This window comes from Nuphar pumila, chromosome 5 (genome assembly GCF_984573655.1).
Source record: "Nuphar pumila chromosome 5, dmNupPumi1.hap1.1, whole genome shotgun sequence".
Taxonomy (NCBI): domain Eukaryota; kingdom Viridiplantae; phylum Streptophyta; class Magnoliopsida; order Nymphaeales; family Nymphaeaceae; genus Nuphar; species Nuphar pumila.
Window position 1 is genome coordinate 6,484,499 of NC_143253.1, and position 20,463 is coordinate 6,504,961.

At 40.6% G+C, this 20,463-nt stretch overlaps 1 protein-coding gene across 1 annotated transcript; it reads right to left on the reverse strand.

Moving 5' to 3' along the window:
• Positions 1 to 2,777: 2,777 nt before the first annotated feature.
• LOC149836606 (TPR repeat-containing thioredoxin TTL1-like) lies at positions 2,778 to 8,976 on the reverse strand. The gene is made up of 7 exons (XM_090005478.1): positions 7,721 to 8,976; positions 6,328 to 6,523; positions 6,059 to 6,243; positions 5,650 to 5,983; positions 5,034 to 5,238; positions 3,682 to 3,788; positions 2,778 to 3,458 (listed from the first exon to the last, which is right to left on the reverse strand). Exons 1-7 carry the CDS (start codon positions 8,650 to 8,652, stop codon positions 3,306 to 3,308), a joined length of 2,112 nt encoding a protein of 703 aa, XP_089861604.1. The 5' UTR covers positions 8,653 to 8,976; the 3' UTR covers positions 2,778 to 3,305.
• Between the last annotated feature and the right edge of the window lie 11,487 nt (positions 8,977 to 20,463).

Below are 20,463 nucleotides of genomic sequence, written 5' to 3' on the forward strand. Positions count from 1 at the left end.
TGATGATCGAAAATCGACTTCTGGCTATGCCGTTTATTTGGGTCCAAATTTAATATTATGGAGTTCACAAAAGCAAAAGGTGGTGTCTCCCTCAAGTACAAAAGCCAAATATAGAGTGGTTGCCAATGCCGCCACTGAAACTTCATGAACACAATACCTGCTGACTAAATTGGGAATTCCAATCTCTTCTCCCTCAATTGTGTGGTGTGACGGTGTCAGTGCAACCTACCTTGCGGCTCATTCAACGTTTCTTAGTCGCAACAAGCACATTGAAATTGATGTTCATTTTGTTCGTGACAAGGTTGCTCGAAAACAACTTCAAGTCTAGCATCTCATATCGCAAGATCAGATTGTCGACATATTAACGAAACATTTGCCAGTGTCATCTTTCCAATATTTCATATCCAAGCTCAACATCACATGCCCGATGTTGAGCTTGCGAGGGGATGTAAAAGCACATTGTGTTGATAAGCCTGGTGGTTGCAACATACTCCAACCAGATAAGAGCCTCAATTCTGTCCAGGTGCAGAATCATGATCATACCAAAGTCCATAAGTATAAGAGATTTCATTCAGATCAGGCACAGAGTAGTCGTGATCGTGCAAGACTCAATCTCCAGAGCAAAAGAGTCTGCGATGTCCGCGATGCTGATCACATTGGAGAGTCTATTTCTTGCAAATATCTAAGTCTCATCAGATTGCAAAACATGCTGCAAAAGTATCTCTAAAAGTATTCTTCTCAAATTTGTGTACATGAGCATATATAAATATCCATGAGGTCCTCTCTTTCTAGTGATTGTAGAGAGTGTGAGAGAACTATTATCTAGATCAAACCAGGTTAAAATAGTCTGTGTGATTGTGCCTATTTGAGCGTGAGCATGTTGGAGCTCATGTTGTCTTGGGATTTTTCAAAATATACATCCACGTGCCAATGAGACTTCTCAACATATATTTAAATAAACATAACCCCGTAAGAATAATAAAAAAATATTTAAAAAAAACAAACATAAATGATATTTGGACTTGTCCGGGAAAAAGGACATTTACTCTCGACCGTGGCAATGAATATGCACCGACCACCCACTCACGATCACCACAAGCCAACTCCCTCATTTAATTACAAACTTGTATCCCTTCTGTCCGTTACCTTGTCAGTCCAATTCTCCCTCTCTCTCTCTCTCTCTAGGTCCAAATGTTCACACATCACATCTGATACCCATAAAATGACGAGGGACAAATGTTCATACCAAATGCATTTTTTTTTGGATAGTTCAAGGGAAAACCCACCCCCACCTTGTTGCAGCAAGGTAACCCGTGAGTTTCGAACTTGTGACATCCAGTCAACTTGGTGACATTCACAAGTCTCCCCTACCAGATGAGCTGAGCCCTTGTAGGTTAATGCCCATATTTCCTGATGCAGACTCTAGCACCTTTCACAACACTCAACGTGGAATACGATGGAACCAACTTGGCTGGGTGCATCAAAGAAGTCTAGCTCAATTACTCTAAGGCGTATTCAGTCACTAAGATGACTTAGACTGGCAAAGGTCTGGATCAAGGGTTTTAAGAATTGTATCCTATGTGCATCATGTACAGTCGTAGCCATCCAACCCAATGCATATGAATGGCTAAGATGAGTTTATTTTTTTTTATAGGCAAGCTGGGGTTAGGCAGACCCCTACCAGATATCTCTTAAAACCCATGTGGCAGAGGGATTCTAACCTGAGCCTTCAGCTTGGCACAAGAACCCGCTTAACACATGGGATACCACCTCATGAGTTATATTATCACCCCTTCGTACATATGATCAGCCTTCCAAATGCATTCACTTAGACCACTAATCGTCATGCGATTGGCAGTATCATATGTCATAACATATCATTCTTTTGATTTCTAATCAGCATTGGTCGCCCACAAAGGCTCTACATACCTGACTTGATGGGTCAGCTTAAGGCATTCAAATCAGACATTTCCAAGTTCAATATCCAAGGTGTTCATCCCTGGCCGCAAGGTCAAAATCAATGAAAAACTATCTCAAGTTGATAGGAAAGATGCACTCATGGAGTTTCACACCAAACACTTTTCATAGGTTTCTCGGTCAATGATACTACATCTAAACCATCATGGTGGCTTCTCCTTTTTACGAGAAAAAAGAAAAGCCCACAAGAGCACACTCATATGGTAGCGACTTGTGAATGTCACCAAGTAGACCAAGCACCACAAGTTTAAAACCCACAGGTAGCTGGCTGTACTCTCCAGTGGTCAAGGGGGAACGACGGTTTTACCAACCAGAGGCCAACCAATGGGCTGTCAGTGATGAGATTTTTTTTCCATGGATTATCAAAAAAAGAAAAAGAAAAAGTGTCGATTGTCATCAAGGTGACTTATCCCCTTTGAGGGGCAAACAGGCTCAACTCCGATTCCGACCCATCAAGAGTCCCAAGTCTAGCCAGTAGGCAACTGGGTGCCACCACAGCAGATTGATACAACCCTAGATGAGCCAACCACGGACGGCCAATATCATGAAAAGCCTTGGAAACACCGAAGATGACAGCAGTGCTGACCAAAAAGCAGAATATAGCCGTTAAAAGGCCAGGATTGAATAAAGAAATTGAGGCTTGCTGTGATGGTTCAGATGCTGAAATCTATAACCTGCAGGATGAGGACCTGGATGGTCTGGGTTGTCCCAATTGCAGAAAACAATGCTTATACAGAAATTACCCATACAGGAGAAAAAGAAAGAGAACAGAGGATAGCAAGCACCAAAACTGTGAAAGATGGGAAGAGAAATCTCAAACTTTTTTTTTTATTTGATGGGATTTTGCAGCAGCTGCAGCAACACCAACATCATCATCATCCTCTCACTGACCAGTACTCGCCAGACAACAAAACTTTGAATAGCAGAGATTCAATAATGATGGCTTCTAATATGTATATATCAATATATACATGTACACATTTCTCCACCCCACCAATCTCTCTCTCTCTCTCTCTCTCTCTCTCTCTCTCTCTCTCTACACAGCCAACTAATGGTACAGTCTCAAACTTCCCAAGATGAGGAGGTGGGATAAGACTCGGCTGTCCTAATTATGGAAAAGAACAGAAAAAAAGGACATGGGGACGTAAAAATAAAAATAAAGACGGAGTACAATGAAAAGAATGGTAAGGCTGACAAAGGGAGAAACTGGCTCTTTTTGGTTCTGGCCTTGAATCTAAGAATTATTGAGCATCTAGCTGGGCTTGTGACAGGATGTAAAATGTAAGAATCTTTCGAAGGGGAGTGGGAAGAATAAATGCACCAATTTGCTAGAGACTGTAATGCCGGACTGAATACTCCAATACCTGCTGGCTTGGGCAGATCATCTCCTTCACTCTGCTGCCATTCTTGTAGATCTTGAAGGTTGGGACGACCCTTACATTCTCTGATCTGGCCACTGCCGGAGTCTCATCAACATCCACCTTTGTTGCATGACCACACCAAGTTAGTAATCAAGGACATTTTGAAAAGTTTGAAACAAGATGGAGAACAACTCAACAAGGACTATGAAACAGAGCAGAATAGCACTTCAATGCCTGGTGAAAAAAAATGAAAGAAAAGAAAAAAGGATGACTATGATCTAGCAATAGAATTTAAAACAAACCAAACAGGTGCTGGTCCACAACCTATAGGCACCAAACTTACCTTGAGGAAATTCACAGATGGGTATCGAATGCACAACGTGTCAACAAATGGAGAAATCTGCTCAGATTGTTCATTTGAGCGTCCCTTGAAATGCACCACTGAAACTCCTGAAATTTTGAGTGGAAAAGAAAATACAAGTCATGAACAACAAACAAGCATCATAATGATATATTCAGAATAGTAAACTATAAAATTTTTATATTCCAGCTGTCTTTCTAACACACTAAGAAAAAAGGGGAGAGAGAAAGCTTCAAATTAATTTCTTCACGTCATTTTGGAGTACTGAAAAACTAAAAGGAAAAAACGGTGCCGTTCACCCTCAGTTTAATTTATCCTACGCATGGAAACACTTGTTAACTTTGAAGATTTTGTGAACTGACTGCCAATAGAATGTGAGCACAATATTTAGTTTTGAGAGTTTCAGGGCACAGAACATCGCCATGGATACAAATACAAAAATGGGAAGAAGTTACCCGTGGTCTTTCATCTACTCTCCAGAAAACAGTCAATAATAATACTACCTCCCAAGTATAAAGAGAAATCTTCAGACCCAAAAAAATTGCATGAGTTTACAGAAAATTTGAGTCGAAACAGCTCAGTTACAAGCAGGGAATTTTAGCTAATATCAGTAAACTTATGTCCTTAATGTTTCCCTACTTTCCCAGCAGCAGCAATATTAAAGAGAAGAAAAAAATTGCAAATAAAAACATTAAGGGCACGTTTGGAAAAGAGAAAAAACTCTCAGAGGAAAAGAAAATTTTGCCTATGAGAGTTTTAATATGAGAAGTTCTCCAAAAGAAAGTTTTTCGCTTATTTGTGTAGCATGATAAAAACAGAGTGGAAAAATGTAAAAAAATGAGAGAGAGGAGGGGGGGGGGGGGGGGGGGGGGGGGTGAGATGGACGATGGTGGTAATGGTGAGATGGTGGGTGATGGTGGTAGTAGTGAGATGTGATGAGATGAGTGGTGGGGAGTGTAAAAATAAATTTTCTCTTGGTAGCAAACATTCCTCCACCCCCCCCCCCCCCCCCATGGAGGATGTTTCCTATCAAAAAGTGTATTTTTTAGAAAAACTCAGTGAAAAAGTCTCACTTATTTGGACTTTTCCTACATCTTTCTCGATTCCAAACATGTCCTAAGGGACTACCAATGGAGAAAATTTTTTTTCCCTGAAAACAACCAAGAATGCTACTCTGTCAGAGTAACTATGACATAAGCTTCATTTGGATGTTCATCCATAGCTTAACCATATTACTCATCATTCAGAAGTGTACAGATTGGCATGTATGCATCCAACATGGAAGAACAAATGGATTAAAAGAAAAATGTGTATGACCCCTAGAGCAAACTTACCAGCTGAAGAAATCGCTGCTCTGAATTGATCAGTGTCATAAATTTCTTCCACTTCACCTCCAAACTTCATGCCGTACACTTCCTCACCTTTCGACTTTTTAAGTGCAACTTGGGCATAAAACAGTGCTTCTGCTACCTCACTGTCATCTGGCAATTCTTTCCTCAACACTTCATAATCACGAAATGCTTCTAACCATCTTTCCAACTGCAACTCACAAATCAAATCCCACAATGTCGGATTTGTAAAAAAAAAAGAACATTCAAGAAAAAGAGCATTTCAGTACTAAGGTACAAGAATGAGGAATTTAAACTAAGATAGTTCCTGAGATTAGCTCAAAGATTTACAGAAGCATTGGAATTTGACAGACGCAGTAACTCAAAGCATCTAATAGTGAAGTCTTTCCCAAGATTAGCTTCAACTGGAAAGTCACACCGGTTTCCAATCAAAGATGGAAAAGTTTACATGAAGTCAAGTAATTCAGTGATTAAGATTACGCTATCTGATGTCCCATTGGCAACTCCATAGACTTGCAATGACTCAGAAAGTTAAGAACTGCATATACCTAATAATGTACAACCAAAAACAACCACCAAATAATAAAAGGTCAGAAATTACCTTGCTGTTGGAGGCAGCTCGCCGAAGAAGTGCTTTGGTGTAATTAGGTTGAATTCTCAAAGCTTGATTACAATCATCAATTGAGCGTTCCCACTGACCAAGCTTTGATCTACAAGCTGCTCTGTTGCAGTATAGGACAGGATTGGAAGGATCATACTCCAAACCTTCCCCATAAGCAGAACAGGCCTCGGCAAACTTTCCAACATTGAAGAGATCATTCCCTCTTGTTCGAGCTTTGAACACAGCTCTAACCTTGGTCAGAACTATTGACACTTCACGGCTTTGGGGATCTAACTGTCCAGACTTCTCAGCAGCTGAAAGTGCATTCTCAAACCTGCAACAGATCCATAATCTGCTCTAATCACTCAGAATCATGAAACAAACATGAAAGCCATGAACTAAAGCGCACCTTCCTAATGACATCTCAACCTGTGCACGGACAAAAAACAGGTATGAGTCACCAAGCATCCCAAAGAACTTGGTTTGCGAACAGGATGGTGGGTTTGATTCAAACTTGGGTATGTTGGATACAGCTGAATCTGCTTCACCCAGACGATGAAGTTTGAGCAGAGCCTCAGCTCTGGATGCAAATAGCTGCAAATGCAATATGTTGCATATAAGAACACCCGTAATTTGCTTACTTTGGAAACTATTCTAGATATACAGAGAGAATTTTACTTGAGGACAAGACTCTGCTCCAGCAGCAATGGCTGCATCGCCTTCTTGGAGAGCACTCTTCCAGTCTCCAATTTTTCGGGCATCAGCACATCTGTTTAAATGCCTCTCTATGTTCTGCATTTTCTGCACATCCCCTGGATCCGGTTGATGTCCAAAAACGCAAAGATGCCTTCTTGCATTTTCAACTTGTCCTAATCTGCATAAGACATGAATAGAATAAAAACAAGTTGACTCACATCCCGAGTAGAAAAGTAACAAACAACTGAAGCAACAGAAATTTTGAGATTCACTGGTCATTCAATAAAGGAAAGCATAACTCCAAGGCAGAATGTCATAATATTCTACAGAACAACTCAAAGAAGTTACAATTCCTAAAATAATGGTGATTAAATGTCCAGCCACATTGCATTGAAACATGAAGATAAAGTCAAGCATTGCTATTCATTGAAAGAAAAATTCAAATTCATCCAAAAAAGTCAAGCATCTTAAAAAGATAACTCAATTAGAAGCAGAAGAAAGAGAAATAAAGACCACATCAGAATATCAACCAACTGGTCAGCTCAACAGTGAAAGCTTGCAAGAAACAAAACACACTCAAGCAATGTGAGAGGCTGAAAACCAGAACTTAAAAACCAAAAACAGCCAAAAAGCAAACAAAGAATTTGGTGAAAGTCGTCGCAAACTCAAAAGGAATCAGCATCAACCAAAAATTTCATCACCTATGAACAAAAGTCAGTCAAAGCAAAATGTACACATCTCAACCTAGATTGCAAGCATATTGCTACTGAAATCACCCAAAACAATTCAAGTCAGCAGAAACTAGTAATGCTATTAAGCAAAATTAATAATCTAAACGGGAACAATTCTCAACCAAGAAGACCAAATTTCTCAAATCAAACTAAAAACGGAAAAGCCGCAGCATAACTAATCCAATTTGAGTAAATTGCAATACAAAACTGGATTGCAAGCCAACTACTAAAATATAAGAAAATGCCTGAACACGCACAGAGTAAACAAAACATAAATTACCTTAAAACTAAAAGAACAAGCAAACAAAGAACTCGATCTAGGAGCAAGAAGTTCCTCACCATACATAAATTAACAATAACACAAAATTCTGGAGAGAGAGAGAGAGACAGTACACATATATTTCATAAATAGCAAAATTTAAGTCCAAGAAGCACAAATTTACAATACAATCATTGAGAATAACCTAAGAAATTGGAAAATGAAATAACAAATTTCACAATAATGTAATTAAAATACCACATTTCCTCACCTAAAACCACCGGAAATCAAGCGCTAAAAGAAAGTAACTTCTAACACATCTGGACCAGAGAAGTAAGCGACTAGAAGTTCCAGAAATAGTAGGAAAAAATATTGCATTTTTCACCTGAGATGCAACCCGGCGACCCTCTGGTGCGCCCTCACATAATTCGGATCCAGCCGGATCGCCTCCTCACACTCCTGCACCGCCTCCATCAACCTGCCCAGAGCAGTCAGTGCCGCCGCACGGTTGCTCCGGCAGGCGGCATTGTCCGGAGAGATCTCTATTGCCCTGTCGTAGAGGCGCAGGGCCTCCACGAAATGCCCCTTCTTGTAATGCTCGTTCCCCGCCTTCTTCACCTCCTCCGGATCCCTACTCTCAATTGCCCGCCGCACCAACACCGATTCCCCGGCAAGCCGGATATTCCCTGTCGCCGGCACTGGAGAGTCGGTGGGCCTCCCGCTGCCCCGCATTATGCTTCCATGCCCGTAATTCCCTGTCCCCAAGCCAAGCACATCACTCCGACCCGAGCCCCGGCCACCAGAGGCCACTGCCTTAGCTGGTGCCACTGGAGAGCCGCCCCTCAGCAGCCCCGTTGCCGCTGGTCCGACCGGCCTCCTTACCCCAGCTGCCTCCTGCGGGTTGTCCGCCACCGCAGGTGTCGGAGCAGCGCCGAGGATGTTCCCCGTCCGGACGGATCTGCTGGAGTTGCGGACACTCTCGGCAGTGGGGCTGCCGCCACCGCCGCCGGAGCTGCCACTGCTCCCGGCGGAGAGCTCTCCCGAATTGTTGTTGCCGGCCTTCCTAAGCGGCGGGGCGCCAGAGGAGCCAGAGGAGCTGGTGGTGGCCCCGCCGCCGGGGTGGGTCTGCGTACGGAGGGGGGACACAGGCGAGCCCAGGCTGAGGTGGACGGAGTCGGGCTTGTTGGAAAGGGCGTCGTGGAAGTGGTCCGCCAGAGTATCGAGGCACAGCTCCCTCGGCGGCCGCGGCGGTGGCGTGGCCGCCCTCCCCTGGTTCACCGGCGGCCATTGCGTTCTCCGGTCGCCGGAATGCGACATCTCCAACCTCTCTCAACCAACAAAAAAATGAACAAATCAACCAAAAAAATACCAAAATTTTCCAGCAAAGAGAAACCTTTTCTCCTCCGATCAAGAATTTGCAATGCGAGAGAGCCTAGCAGCCTGAGAGAGGGCCGAGGATTTCCACCGACGCCCTCTAGACATAGAGAGAGAGAGAGAGAGAGGTGGTGGGGGAGATGGGGATCTCGTGATCGGAAAGGAGGAAGCAAGGAATGAATGTGGGTATGAGAGAGAGACTACCAGTCGGAGTAGAGAGAGAAACCACAGAGGGTGAACGAGAGAGAGAGAGAGAGAGGAAAAAGAGGGACACGGGAGGAAATTGGGTATATATAAGGAAAGCCGAACCCACAAAAAAAAATCCCAAAAAAACGGAAAACAAAAAAATATAATAAAAAAATAAAATTAAATTAAAGAAGAGGAAGAGAGGGGTTGCTTGCTTCTGCTTGCTACTTCACGAGACACACACCCTCTCTCTCTCTACAAAATACCCTCATCTTTCCTTCTCACACCTCCCTTCCCTTGAGTTCTCTCTTCTATCTACTCTTTTTTTTTAATATTGTTTTCAATTTTCAGTTGGTGTTTTTGGGGAAAGCAGCCTCATCTCCTCCTGCCAAGCCAGGCTATATGATATTGACGAACGTTTCCTCTCGGTATGAGTTTCCCTAATCACTGCGAGGGATACGATTGTCATTTACTGGAAACAATATTTATTAGGCCAGTGCCCGCTTTCAAGTTCGGGGTTATCCGATACGACTCGGTATGAGTTTCTCGGTTGTGTACTAATAGTCAAAGTTACCCCCAAACGGGTCTCTGGTTGTGGAGTCTGGAACTTGTGCATAATGACGAAAAAGTCCGAAAAAGATAATGTAATTCTAGCCAAGACAGTGTATATGAGTTCACCGTTTGAGGGTGGTTTAGTCATTTAGATGTCTGAATAGAAGAACAGTAAATTTCCGAGTTAGGGGCGTACCGGTCTTTCTATGAAAGTTGGATTTCTTGTCCTGGCGCGTCCACGATGAGATTTTAGGACCGAAGAATATGACTGAAATACCCTCTCAGTGCGGTGGATTAGGATATACACGTGGCACTAAACAGGGTACTTTTGTCTTATGGGGATTTCGGACACAGAGACATTTCTTGACAAGTACGGTTCGGGTTTTTCTTTTCGGACATGTTAAATTACACAACTGCCACTGTCCAGTTCAGAGCTGTCGAGGATTTGTTGAGAAGCCCAGGGTATTTCTGGCATCATCAAGTTCACCAGACCATGGTGTTGTTGTGTGCTTTCCCACCGTGGAGTTACTGAAGTCGAATGCGGCATAAGGAAAAAAAAAAAAACTTATGTTTAAAATGACTAAAATACCCTTGAATTCAAACTGACCCCGATTGCCCGCCCATTTAAAAGTGAAAAAACGAAATCCACTTCAAATTAGGCGTACGGAATCGTTATATTTTTATATGTCTAAAATATTCTTGAATTTTAAGCCAATTGACAAATTAACACATCTTATCTAGCCATTCGTAACTTCCTTAAAAAGATTACCCGAGTAATCAAAATATCTTAAATACCCGTAACATTGTCATTTTTTACCACCGTATTCTTCCCAATAACAAGGCGTTCCGTTAATGAGAGGATCAGGGCAATTATGGAAATTGTTGAGAATCTACCCTCCTGATTTAAAAGGCGGTAACTACCCTCGATCAATAAAGCAAATTCCAGACACGTCCCTAAATTTTTACATCCCGAAACTTAGGGAAGAATAAGATCACCCGTCCTCCTACGTTAGGTCTGTGGTGGGCGAAAGGGCAACATAGGAATAAAATTTAATTCTCTCTCATGATAGCGAGGAGGGCAGCTGGCCATGTGCGGAGTGCCGTTCCAGCTGGACCATTCAGGGAAAATCCCTAAAAATAAGGGGCCCCGCCAGCTAAGCATGGGTAACGGAGGACTGACGGCGTTAACGGGGAGGGTATATTCCGTGGGGAGTGTGACCTGTAACCGTGGGTTAGGGTTAGGGTGAGGTTTAAAGGTTAAACCTCGGGTTAACGGGAGATGTTGACCCGAGGAGGGCTGTCATCCACGTTCTGGTTGGGGGGGAGGGGCTTAGGGATGATGACCGAAGGGGATCTCCTTACCCCTGCCAGCTCAGCGCCAGCTCACCCCTGCTTTTTCTCTATTTTTCTTTTTTCCCATAATTTCTATTTCTTTTTTAAAAGGTTCCACAACTAAATAACCAGAAATATCTGTATATATATATATATATATTTTAAAATAAACCTCTCATCTCCACACTAGAAGACTGGGGTGTCAACGGTTCAGGTTTGGTTCGGACTCAGGTGAAATCAGACTAAGCCCTGATTTTTGGGTATGGTATCAAAGTATGAATCCGGGTTTAATCAGACCCACCATAAGATAAACCATACTCAAACTCGATAAAAACTTTGTGAACCCGAACAGAAAAATCATATTTTTTTTTATCATTTTTACATTGAAAATTTGTGGGTCTTAATCGAAATTCAGGTCTGGCCCGAGTCTGGTATAAAATTTCACAAACTATACCCACCTCCATGTATTAATCAGACTTTCAGGTATGGAGTCGGGTCTTAATAGGGTCTTCTTATTTATCACCACACCCAAACCCTATAGGGTTTGGTTCAGGTCGGGTCTAGGTAAACCCAACCGATTGACACCCCTAGGTGCAAGCCATATATAATGGATCTAATTATAACCCCACAGGTGATTTTGGCATGGTTTGTATATTGAACTGGCACTTGGGTTTTTTTTTTATAAGCAAGGTTGGGTTAGGCAGACCCATACCGGTTATACAACAATAGCATTGGGATTCAAACTTGCAATGTCCCAACACAAGGTGACCTGCACTAGCTGCTCCTACCAGACAAGGCTGAGCCACCTTTGGTATCGAACGAGCACTTTACCTAAAACGATTTGGCCATAAAATCCATTTTATTTTAGTCATGAAATCTTGGTGATTATAGACTTATTGAATTTTGAAGCTCTTGAAAGAGACTGTTTAATCTATTGTATATTTTCGACTAAGCAAATCATATAGATCATATCAGCATGACTTGATCAACAAAAAATCAAAAGAATGTGAGAAAATATGTACTTTTACTAGAGAGTATGGTACAATAAAGTGTAGCCAATGTTGTGTGTTTTGTACTAAAATCTAAATTCAAATCATAGGTGCAAGCTTTCTCTAGAAAATTTGACCCATATCATGGTTTGTCTGGTAGGGGTTGCATCCTGGATGGTATCATTTTGCGGTGAAAACATGCTTTTTCTCAGTGATAAAATTTTGGTGCATTTTGATTAATTAGTTTTTTAATCCTTTGAGAAACATAATTACACAACACAATTGATGTAGGTGGTCAGGCTAGGGATGAAAACGAGTTGGATAGGACTGAGTTTTGCAATTTTTACCTGTTTCTGATCCCATCTGGATCGACTCTCCATGTATTTAGCTATTCCAGATCCACCCCGTTTGCATCCCTACACATCTATATCGTTAAATTCATTAAAAAATGGAAGAAACATGACCCACTCCCATAGACATACACATACACAAAGAGGGAAAGAGAAAAAGTAGTTAGTTTTTCTATTTTATAGGAAAATTATTTTTTTTATAAAAAAAAAAATTGGCACCCTTGTGCTAGATTAAGCCGGGTCAATGGGTCGGATTTGGTTCGGACTCAAGTGGAACCAGACTTGGACCAGATTTTTGGGTATGGTATCAGGTCCGGACTCGGGTCTAATCGGGTCCACTATAAGAAAAACTATATCTGAACCCGATAAGAACTACATGAACCAAACCTGGTAAAATCACATTTCTTATCATTTTTACATTGAAAATTTGTGGGTCTTAATCAGAACTTGGGTTGGGTTTGGGTCTGGCATAAAATTTCACAAACTATACCTGGGTTCATGTATTAATCGAACCTTCAGGTCCGGACCTGGGTCTTAATTCAGTCTTCTTATTTATCATCATAAGCGGAACCTATAGGGTGGGTCCCGGTAAACCAGGCCGGTTGACACCTTTAGTTAGATTAGCTAAAAACTAAGCTAGTGTTATCAACCAATCCAATGCTAGAAGCCTAGAATGGTGCTAGTCAAAGAGATGGAGTTCAGTCAAACTGAGTGTTGATTTAATTATTGAGGGCATTTGTGTAAATAAATACCCTACTATTTAATTTTTATTCTATTTATAGAATAATGGGATACAATTATAATAAAAGAAAGAATAATGTTTGTTTTTTTTAGAATAGTATTAATGGGAATATGAAAATGATATGATGTAATTGGGTTATTTTTGTTAAAGTGTATAGAAAAGGGAAAATTCCATGGGGAATTCAGTAGTAAGAAAGAGGCCAGGATGCCCAAGATTGAGAATAAATGCCATGAAAAGATTTCACATTTTTTCTAAATTCCAAAAGACTCTCTTTCTATGGCGCTAAAAGGAAAATAAAAATTCAGATTTCTCAATTCTAAGTAGGGGTGTCAACGGGCCTGATTTACCCAGACCCGACCCGAACCAAACCCTATAGAGTCTGGGTATGGTGATAAATAAGAAGACCCTAATAAGACCTGGGTCCGGACCCAAACGTGTGATTAATACATGGACCCGGGTATAGTTTGTGAAATTTTATACCAGACCCTGACCCAACCTGAGTTTCGATTAAGGCCCATAAATTTTCAATGTAAAAATGATAGAAAATATGATTTTATTTGGTATGGTTCATGTAGTTTTTATCGGGTATAAGTATGGTTTTTCTTACACTACAAGAAAAATGTTAATTAGCGACTAAAATTTGCGACGAATTTTTTCCGTCGCAAATTAGCGACAGATTAGCTAGAGAAAACTTTTTTAATGAATCCGTCGCTAAGTAGCGACAGATTAGCGATGAAAGTTGTTTCATCGCTAATATGTCGCTAATTAGCGACGAATTAACGACAACAATTATTTCGTCGCTAAATCTCAATACAAGAAAAACATTTTAGCGAGGGATTTAGCGAGAGAATTTTTCCGTCGCTACTCCGTCGCTAATTAGCGACGGATTAGCGACGAAAAAATTCCCTCGCCAATCCGTCGCTAATTTTCGATTTAAACCGAGCGCGAAATTTTTCCTCTCTCCCCGTTCGAAAGTTCGAAATTTAAATCGATCGCGCTCGATTTAAACCGAGCGACGTCGGAGTGCGCGTTGGAGAGCATGTACATGAGAGTGGAGGACGGCGACGCCGGAGGACAGTCGGCGATCGCTGGAGGACGTCGGCGCCGGTTCACGGAGGACGACAACGCCGATTCACGGAGGACGGCGATGCCGGAGGACAGCGACACTGGAGGACGGTCGGCAATCGCTGGATGATGTCGGCGCCGGTTCACGGAGGACAACAACGTCGGTTCACGGAGGATGGTGACGACGGAGGACGGTCGGCGATCGCTGGAGGACGTCGGCGCCGGTTCACGGAGGACGATGACGCCGGTCCACGGAGGATGACGGCGACGCCGGTTCACGGAAGATGATGGTGCCAGTTCATGGAGGACGGCAACGCCGGAGAGCACCGGTTCATAGAGGACGGTGACGCCGGTTCGCGATGAGGCAGAGCGATCGTTCTGTGCATGCAATGCCTGTCGGGTGCGGTATAAGTCCGGCTTAGTGCTGCCGGAATACCGCCCGACAAGGATCAATTTTTTTTTATTTTTTTTTTTAAATTTAGCGACAGATTAGCGACGGATAATGTCCGTCGCTAATCTGTCGCAAAGTAGCGACGGAATTAACGACAGATAATTTTTTCCGCTAATTAGCGAGCAAAAATTCGCGATGGCCTCTATCCATCCTAATCCGTCGCTAAAAAGTTTAGCGATGGATTAGCGAGGGATAGAGGTCGTCGCTAATCCACGGTTTTCTTGTAGTGTTATAGTGAACCCAATTAGACCTGGGTCTAGACCCAATACCATACCCAAAAATCTGATCCAAGTTTGGTTTCACCTGTGTCCGAACCATACCCGACCCGCTGACACTCTATAAGTTATCACTTTTGCATCAAATCCATAAAAATGGTAAAAAACCTCTCTCTTTCACTCTAAAACGGGAACTTAGGCATACTGTTTTTTAATAGGCCCTTTTATTGGTAATTTTCAAATTTATTGATTCTTCCAGGAAATTTCCCAAAAGATATTCATTTAGTCATAAATAGGGGGGGAAACTTTTAATGGAAAGGTAATAAATGTGTGCATAGGGCTGTAAATTTTTGGCCTAGTGACCCGATTATAGTCTGGTCCATATCAAACCCATATCCAGGTCATATGTATTATGAGTCACTATACTGACATTTGTTATTTTTTTCTCGTGTAAACGGTAAAAAAAATGCCATCCTTTTTCTCGTGAACATTGGAATTTGTTATTTTTTTCAAATCTTGGGAAAAATATCAGTAATAATTAATGTAGAAATAATAAACTAACTTTACCAAGGAAATTTTTAAAAATTAAAATATTGTTTACATTTTTATCAGCTATGCAATTTCTAGCATTTTTCACATTTTTTTTTTGAAAAAACAGCGAATCTACGTCTCATTTTAGCTTTTTTTTTTTCAAGGCATTTTTCAAAAAACCCTGAAACCTTCAGTCTAATTCACATCTCCCCAACAATTTTCCCATTTTTTCCAAAATGTTCTCCAAACATTACACTCTTATGTGAAAAATGACTAATCCACAATTATAAAAGGTAACCAATGCCCATTTAAACTTATCCATATTTACAAATTCTTCTTGTCAACAACAAAACCATTGGCCAGCAGAAATCCTGCCCTACCTTCATTATTCGAGGGTATTCAACATAAATTGTTAAGGTAGAAAAATAGTTTCTCATTGAGCATGAAGGAATAAAAATGTATATACATTGCTGTGAAGGTAATGTGTTAATTTTAATTTCATAATCAATATTTTTTTCTCGGAGAAGCCACCCCAGGTGCAGAGACCTAGCTGCGCTGGCTCAGCTTGCCATACTAATGATCGTTGTCCATGTCAGCGTAAAACTCCGAGGGTTTATCCCTCGACCCCATAGAGTTGCCAAGCTTCAGCTTATATGCAGGGGTGACTTCATGGGATTTGAACCTAGACTGCTCATCAAAGAGTCTAGGCCCCATCCCACTATGGCAAACTCTTTATAGCTATAAAGAATTTCATAATCAATATTGATTTAAGGTTAAACTAATAGCTATAAAGAGTTTGCCTCCTATATTTAACAATAAATTAACAAAGCATGGGGGTCATTTCAAAGATGTGAAAACTGTGGTAGGCATGTCGATTATAACTAAAACTTTGGTGGGCATTTGAAAATTATCCCTTAGTACCACATGCGCCCTCCTTTGACAACAAAAGCGTTGTCCCAGGGGGCGTTTGATTGCGCAAATAACAGTGTTTGCAGGCAGGGCCGTACATGTGTTTTATGGGGCCTGAGGCGGAGGGAAAAAATGGGCCCCCTAATTAATAGTAGGAGTTCGGGGGCAGGGCCTCGAATTTTTTTGAGCCCCTATTAAAAATGGGATCTCTAAAAATAGACCCCCTATTAATAGCAGGAGTTGGGGGCAGGGCCTCCGAATTTTTTTGAGCCCCTATTAATAGTAGGAGTTCAAGGGCAGCGCCTTCAATTTTTTGAGGGCTCCTGTTGAAAATGGAATCCCTATTAAAAATGGGCCTCTAAATTTTTTTTTGGCCCAGGGGCCCAAGTCTCATTGGCCTCTTGACAGGTCCGACTCTTTTGCAGGTCACTGCTGTCCGTGCTTGATGCAAACGGTGGATGTGCAGGATGCCTAGAACACAAACCAGATCACTTTGGACTAAAATAAAAAAAATTAATAGTAATATAATTTAAAAGAGCAGAACACCGAAGATAAAAACTCAACTTATCCAAGACACCTTTGTGACAGGCTAGCAGTGTTGAGATAGAATTGTTCTACACAGTTCTGTCCCTGCAATCAAACACCCCCAATAACATATTGGATTGCCATATCAACAATAGCCATGGAGATGGCTTGCATCATTTGAAACTAATCCCACAACCCAGTTTTCCTAATGCATAGACTTCATGTGGCCCCAAAGTGGTTTGGCGCAGTGAAAAGCTAGGGGCATAGGCTGCTAGGCAGTCAATCTAGGTTCAAATCTCATGGGTGTCACCCCTTTCTCCAGCTTCACGTGACCCCTCTTTCTCTCACACATTTATTATTTGGGACCTACTTACCTTTGGTAGGATAATGTGGCAGCTAATTAGTCCAAACAAACCTGCACAATGCCTTGTGGAAAGGTCATTTCTTGAAGCATTGTAAAGTAGCCATTAATGTTTCAGACCTAAGTTTTGGTAGTAAAGGTTTGGTTGGCAATTTTAAGCTTGGTATATTTGCATTAACATCTGAACTTCTCCAACAATGAAGCATTGGGGATTAAGCTACTCATTGGGATACTATCTGTTATTTAAAATGACCTATAAATTAATGTCCCATCTAATCACTTATAAGTCTAGAGATAGGTTTCTTATAGGCTCTAGAGTTTAAAAAGCTGGCTATACATACATCTTTAATATGGACTAAGTTGCTTTCTGAGACATATCATTTAATTAGTAAGTGTGGAGGATAAAAAAAAATGAAAGATATATTATTTACTCTAAAGTGTGTTGGATAAAAAATAATGCCTATTATGACTTTGGCTTGTTAGTCTACTTGGCATATGTTATAAATACTTGAGAACATGTAGGATGTTTGTCTATGTTTAAATGACAGGAAAGTGCCTCTTTAAGGTGGGTGGAAAACATGAGTGGTTTGGACTTTGGAGTAACAATGTACCTCTCTTAAGGGTAATATATTTAGTTCCAAGATGGTTACCAAAACAAAATCCCAGTGAATAAATAAATAAAAATGCCAAATATACATTAAGGGTTGGATCTGGCCCATTTTAAAATCAGAGACAGCCTAGATCCATTCTTGTCCTTTTTCTAATATATATTCCATACATATTCTCTAGCAAGTTTTGGATTAAACCAATGCCAACTACATAGTCAAATAAGTGTACTTTATTAGCAATTTTATTTTTTAGAAGGAACATGCATAGTTTTCAGAAGTTGATACTAAATGCTGAAGTTAAACATTGGCTGTGTACTTAATGTATGCAGTGTACTGTATATGTATGAGAGAGAGAGAGAGAGAGAAACTGCTACGCAGTTTAGTGAACGTTCACATGTTGCACTTTTTTCCCTAAAAAAAGATGACTTGAATTCTCAAGGTGAGTCCTTAATCCTTATCCTCTATAAATTGAGTAAAATACCAACGACCCCTTTATAATTATTACACGAAACCAATTTGCTGTTTTTTTTAAAGAAAAAAATGACAATGAATGTCTGCTAAAACTTCTTGAATGTCAGCAACACAGCACGTCTTACAACATGCATGTGTGCATGTTGGAGAGAGAGAGAAAGTACTTTCTTATGTGAACATTAGAGAACTCCATCTTTCATTTTCTTTTCTCACCCTCAAGATGTGATTTACATGCATGGTTTGTCAGGTAAAATATGGTTCTTGGATCTTGTAAATTGTCATACATGTAAGCATATTTTTAGTGGCTCTAAAAATCAATAACGGGGCTTAAGGAATCTATAGCTTGCAATATACCACAGTTCACCACTAAAAGGGAAAAAAAATGTTTTTACTTCAAAAAAATATAATATGAAATGTGATCTCTAGTAGGAGTGTAACCGGGTTGAGTCTGATCAGGTTTGAGTGAGGCATTGTTAGGCACAATTCTGAATCAGATTAAAATATTGGACGCCAACCAGACTTAACTTGATTTGGTTCCAGGTCTAGCTGAATTTGGAGACTCATATGAATTACAGGGTTTGGATAAAAATTGAGTTGGGTATACACCTGTTTTTAAATTGGGTCTAAAAACTTTGTAGGCCTGGGCATCACTAAGAATTGTAATATAGACGCATATGGTTTAATGGCTATTCAAAAGTGTTCTTGCTAGAAAATTTTAACTTCTAGAAATGGATTTGGATTTGGTATCAGTTATGGTGATGGGTCAGGTCCCAAACACGTTCAAGTTTGGGTCGGGTATGAAACAGGTTTGGATACAAACATGGTTCAGTTTGATTTTGATTTCATGAAACCATTTGGGTCAGGCATAAAGAAAAAGCCAAGAACAAACAGTTTCGGGTTTATGTTTCAAAACGGGGCTATATTTTAAACCCGACATAAAGCCATAGGTCTATCAAGATCAGAGAGAGTCAGGTCTGATCGGTTTGGAACACCAGGTCAAGTCAGGTATACCCGACCCAATTATACCCCAAATCCCAACAACAAATTCATTGCTGACTGCACTCAGAGGACCGCGTTGAGTAGATAAAGCGTGCACCCATAATTTTCAGCTAGATCGGATGGTCATGTCACATTATTGCAAATATAAATATTTCAGAGTGTTTGTTTGAGGGGCAGGAATAGAAAAGATCATTTTCAATTCCGTACAAATTCATTCAAATCTCATTTTTTTTAATAATTTGTACATTTTTTTTTTTGCCCTTTTCACATTTTTGTTTAATGGGAATATATACAAGCAATCCTTAGGTGTGCAGCTACAATGGAATGACGCTGGCTGTCCATCATCGACCGTGATGAGCATGCCAAAACATGTAAGAAATGCTGAAAACCATGTTTTTTCACGTTTTTTTAGACTTTAGCACCGTCGCTAATGCCCTTAAGGGATGCACCCGGCATTTTTAACAAAAGGCTATTAACGGCGATTTCAACTGCACTAATTGTCTTTTGCGTGATTTTTTTTACGCTTTTCAGCATTTTTTTTGCAGGAAAAATGTTGAGCGTCCACTACATGGGCTATGGACGCTCAAGCACATGGAGTTGCGCACCTATGGATTCTGCAGCTACCTATCACTCTATATATATGTGTATGTATGAACATTTAAAATACATTTGTGCACTTGAATTGTATGAAAACAATGTCTAACACCATATATATATATATATATATATATATATATATATGAGAAGCTTCTAACCAAAGTAAGCTTCAAAATCTACAATTATCATGACAGCATTCCTTATTTAAGGATCTAGTTTTTTATAGATCAAACTTTACATATCGGATTTTTATCATTCATTCAGTAGGCAATATGTTTTGGATTATGAATTTTCAATGTTTAGATGAGTTTTTTTTAAAGTGTTAAAAATAAAGTGCCCATAATACTTTGTATTGTAAAGTTTTAAATGCATTGTATGCAAAAACATGCATATATGCTATAAAGTTATCATGTAAAGTAGCAATGGATATATATATATATATATATATATATATATATATAGAGAGAGAGAGAGAGAGAGAGAGAGGGGGGGGGGGGGGTCATGCAACCTAGGAAGCAGTTGGACATGGGATGATGCAGCTGCTAGAGTGTGCCATCGCTAGAAACAAAGACAGGAGGATGGTGTGGAGCTGGCAAGATGCATATGTGAATCCCCCATCTCCATCCTCCACTCTCATAATTAATAATGGCACCAATACAGCAATTATCTGTCATCTTCATGAACTTACTGCTTTGTGTACATCGCTTGAATGGAATATCACCCCATCAAAGGTGAAAACGAAATGGATCAGATCCACCCTGTCCTTTGACCTGTAGCATTGGCTGTAAACCTACAATTAATTTTTGTTGGTTCTCTTTCACATTCAAAAGCATATCATTTGGGCCCATTGGATCAGATTCGAGGTAACCCG

Excerpts from the sequence above, each read along its gene's own strand:
- LOC149836606 (XM_090005478.1), bottom strand. The coding sequence starts at position 8,652 with ATGTCGCATTCCGGCGACCGGAGAACGCAATGGCCGCCGGTGAACCAG. Across the intron at positions 6,244-6,327 it reads GAGCAGAGTCTTGTCCTCAA|CTATTTGCATCCAGAGCTGA; the intron begins GTAAAATTCTCT and ends TTGCATTTGCAG. Across the intron at positions 3,459-3,681 it reads CATCTGTGAATTTCCTCAAG|GTGGATGTTGATGAGACTCC; the intron begins GTAAGTTTGGTG and ends CATGCAACAAAG.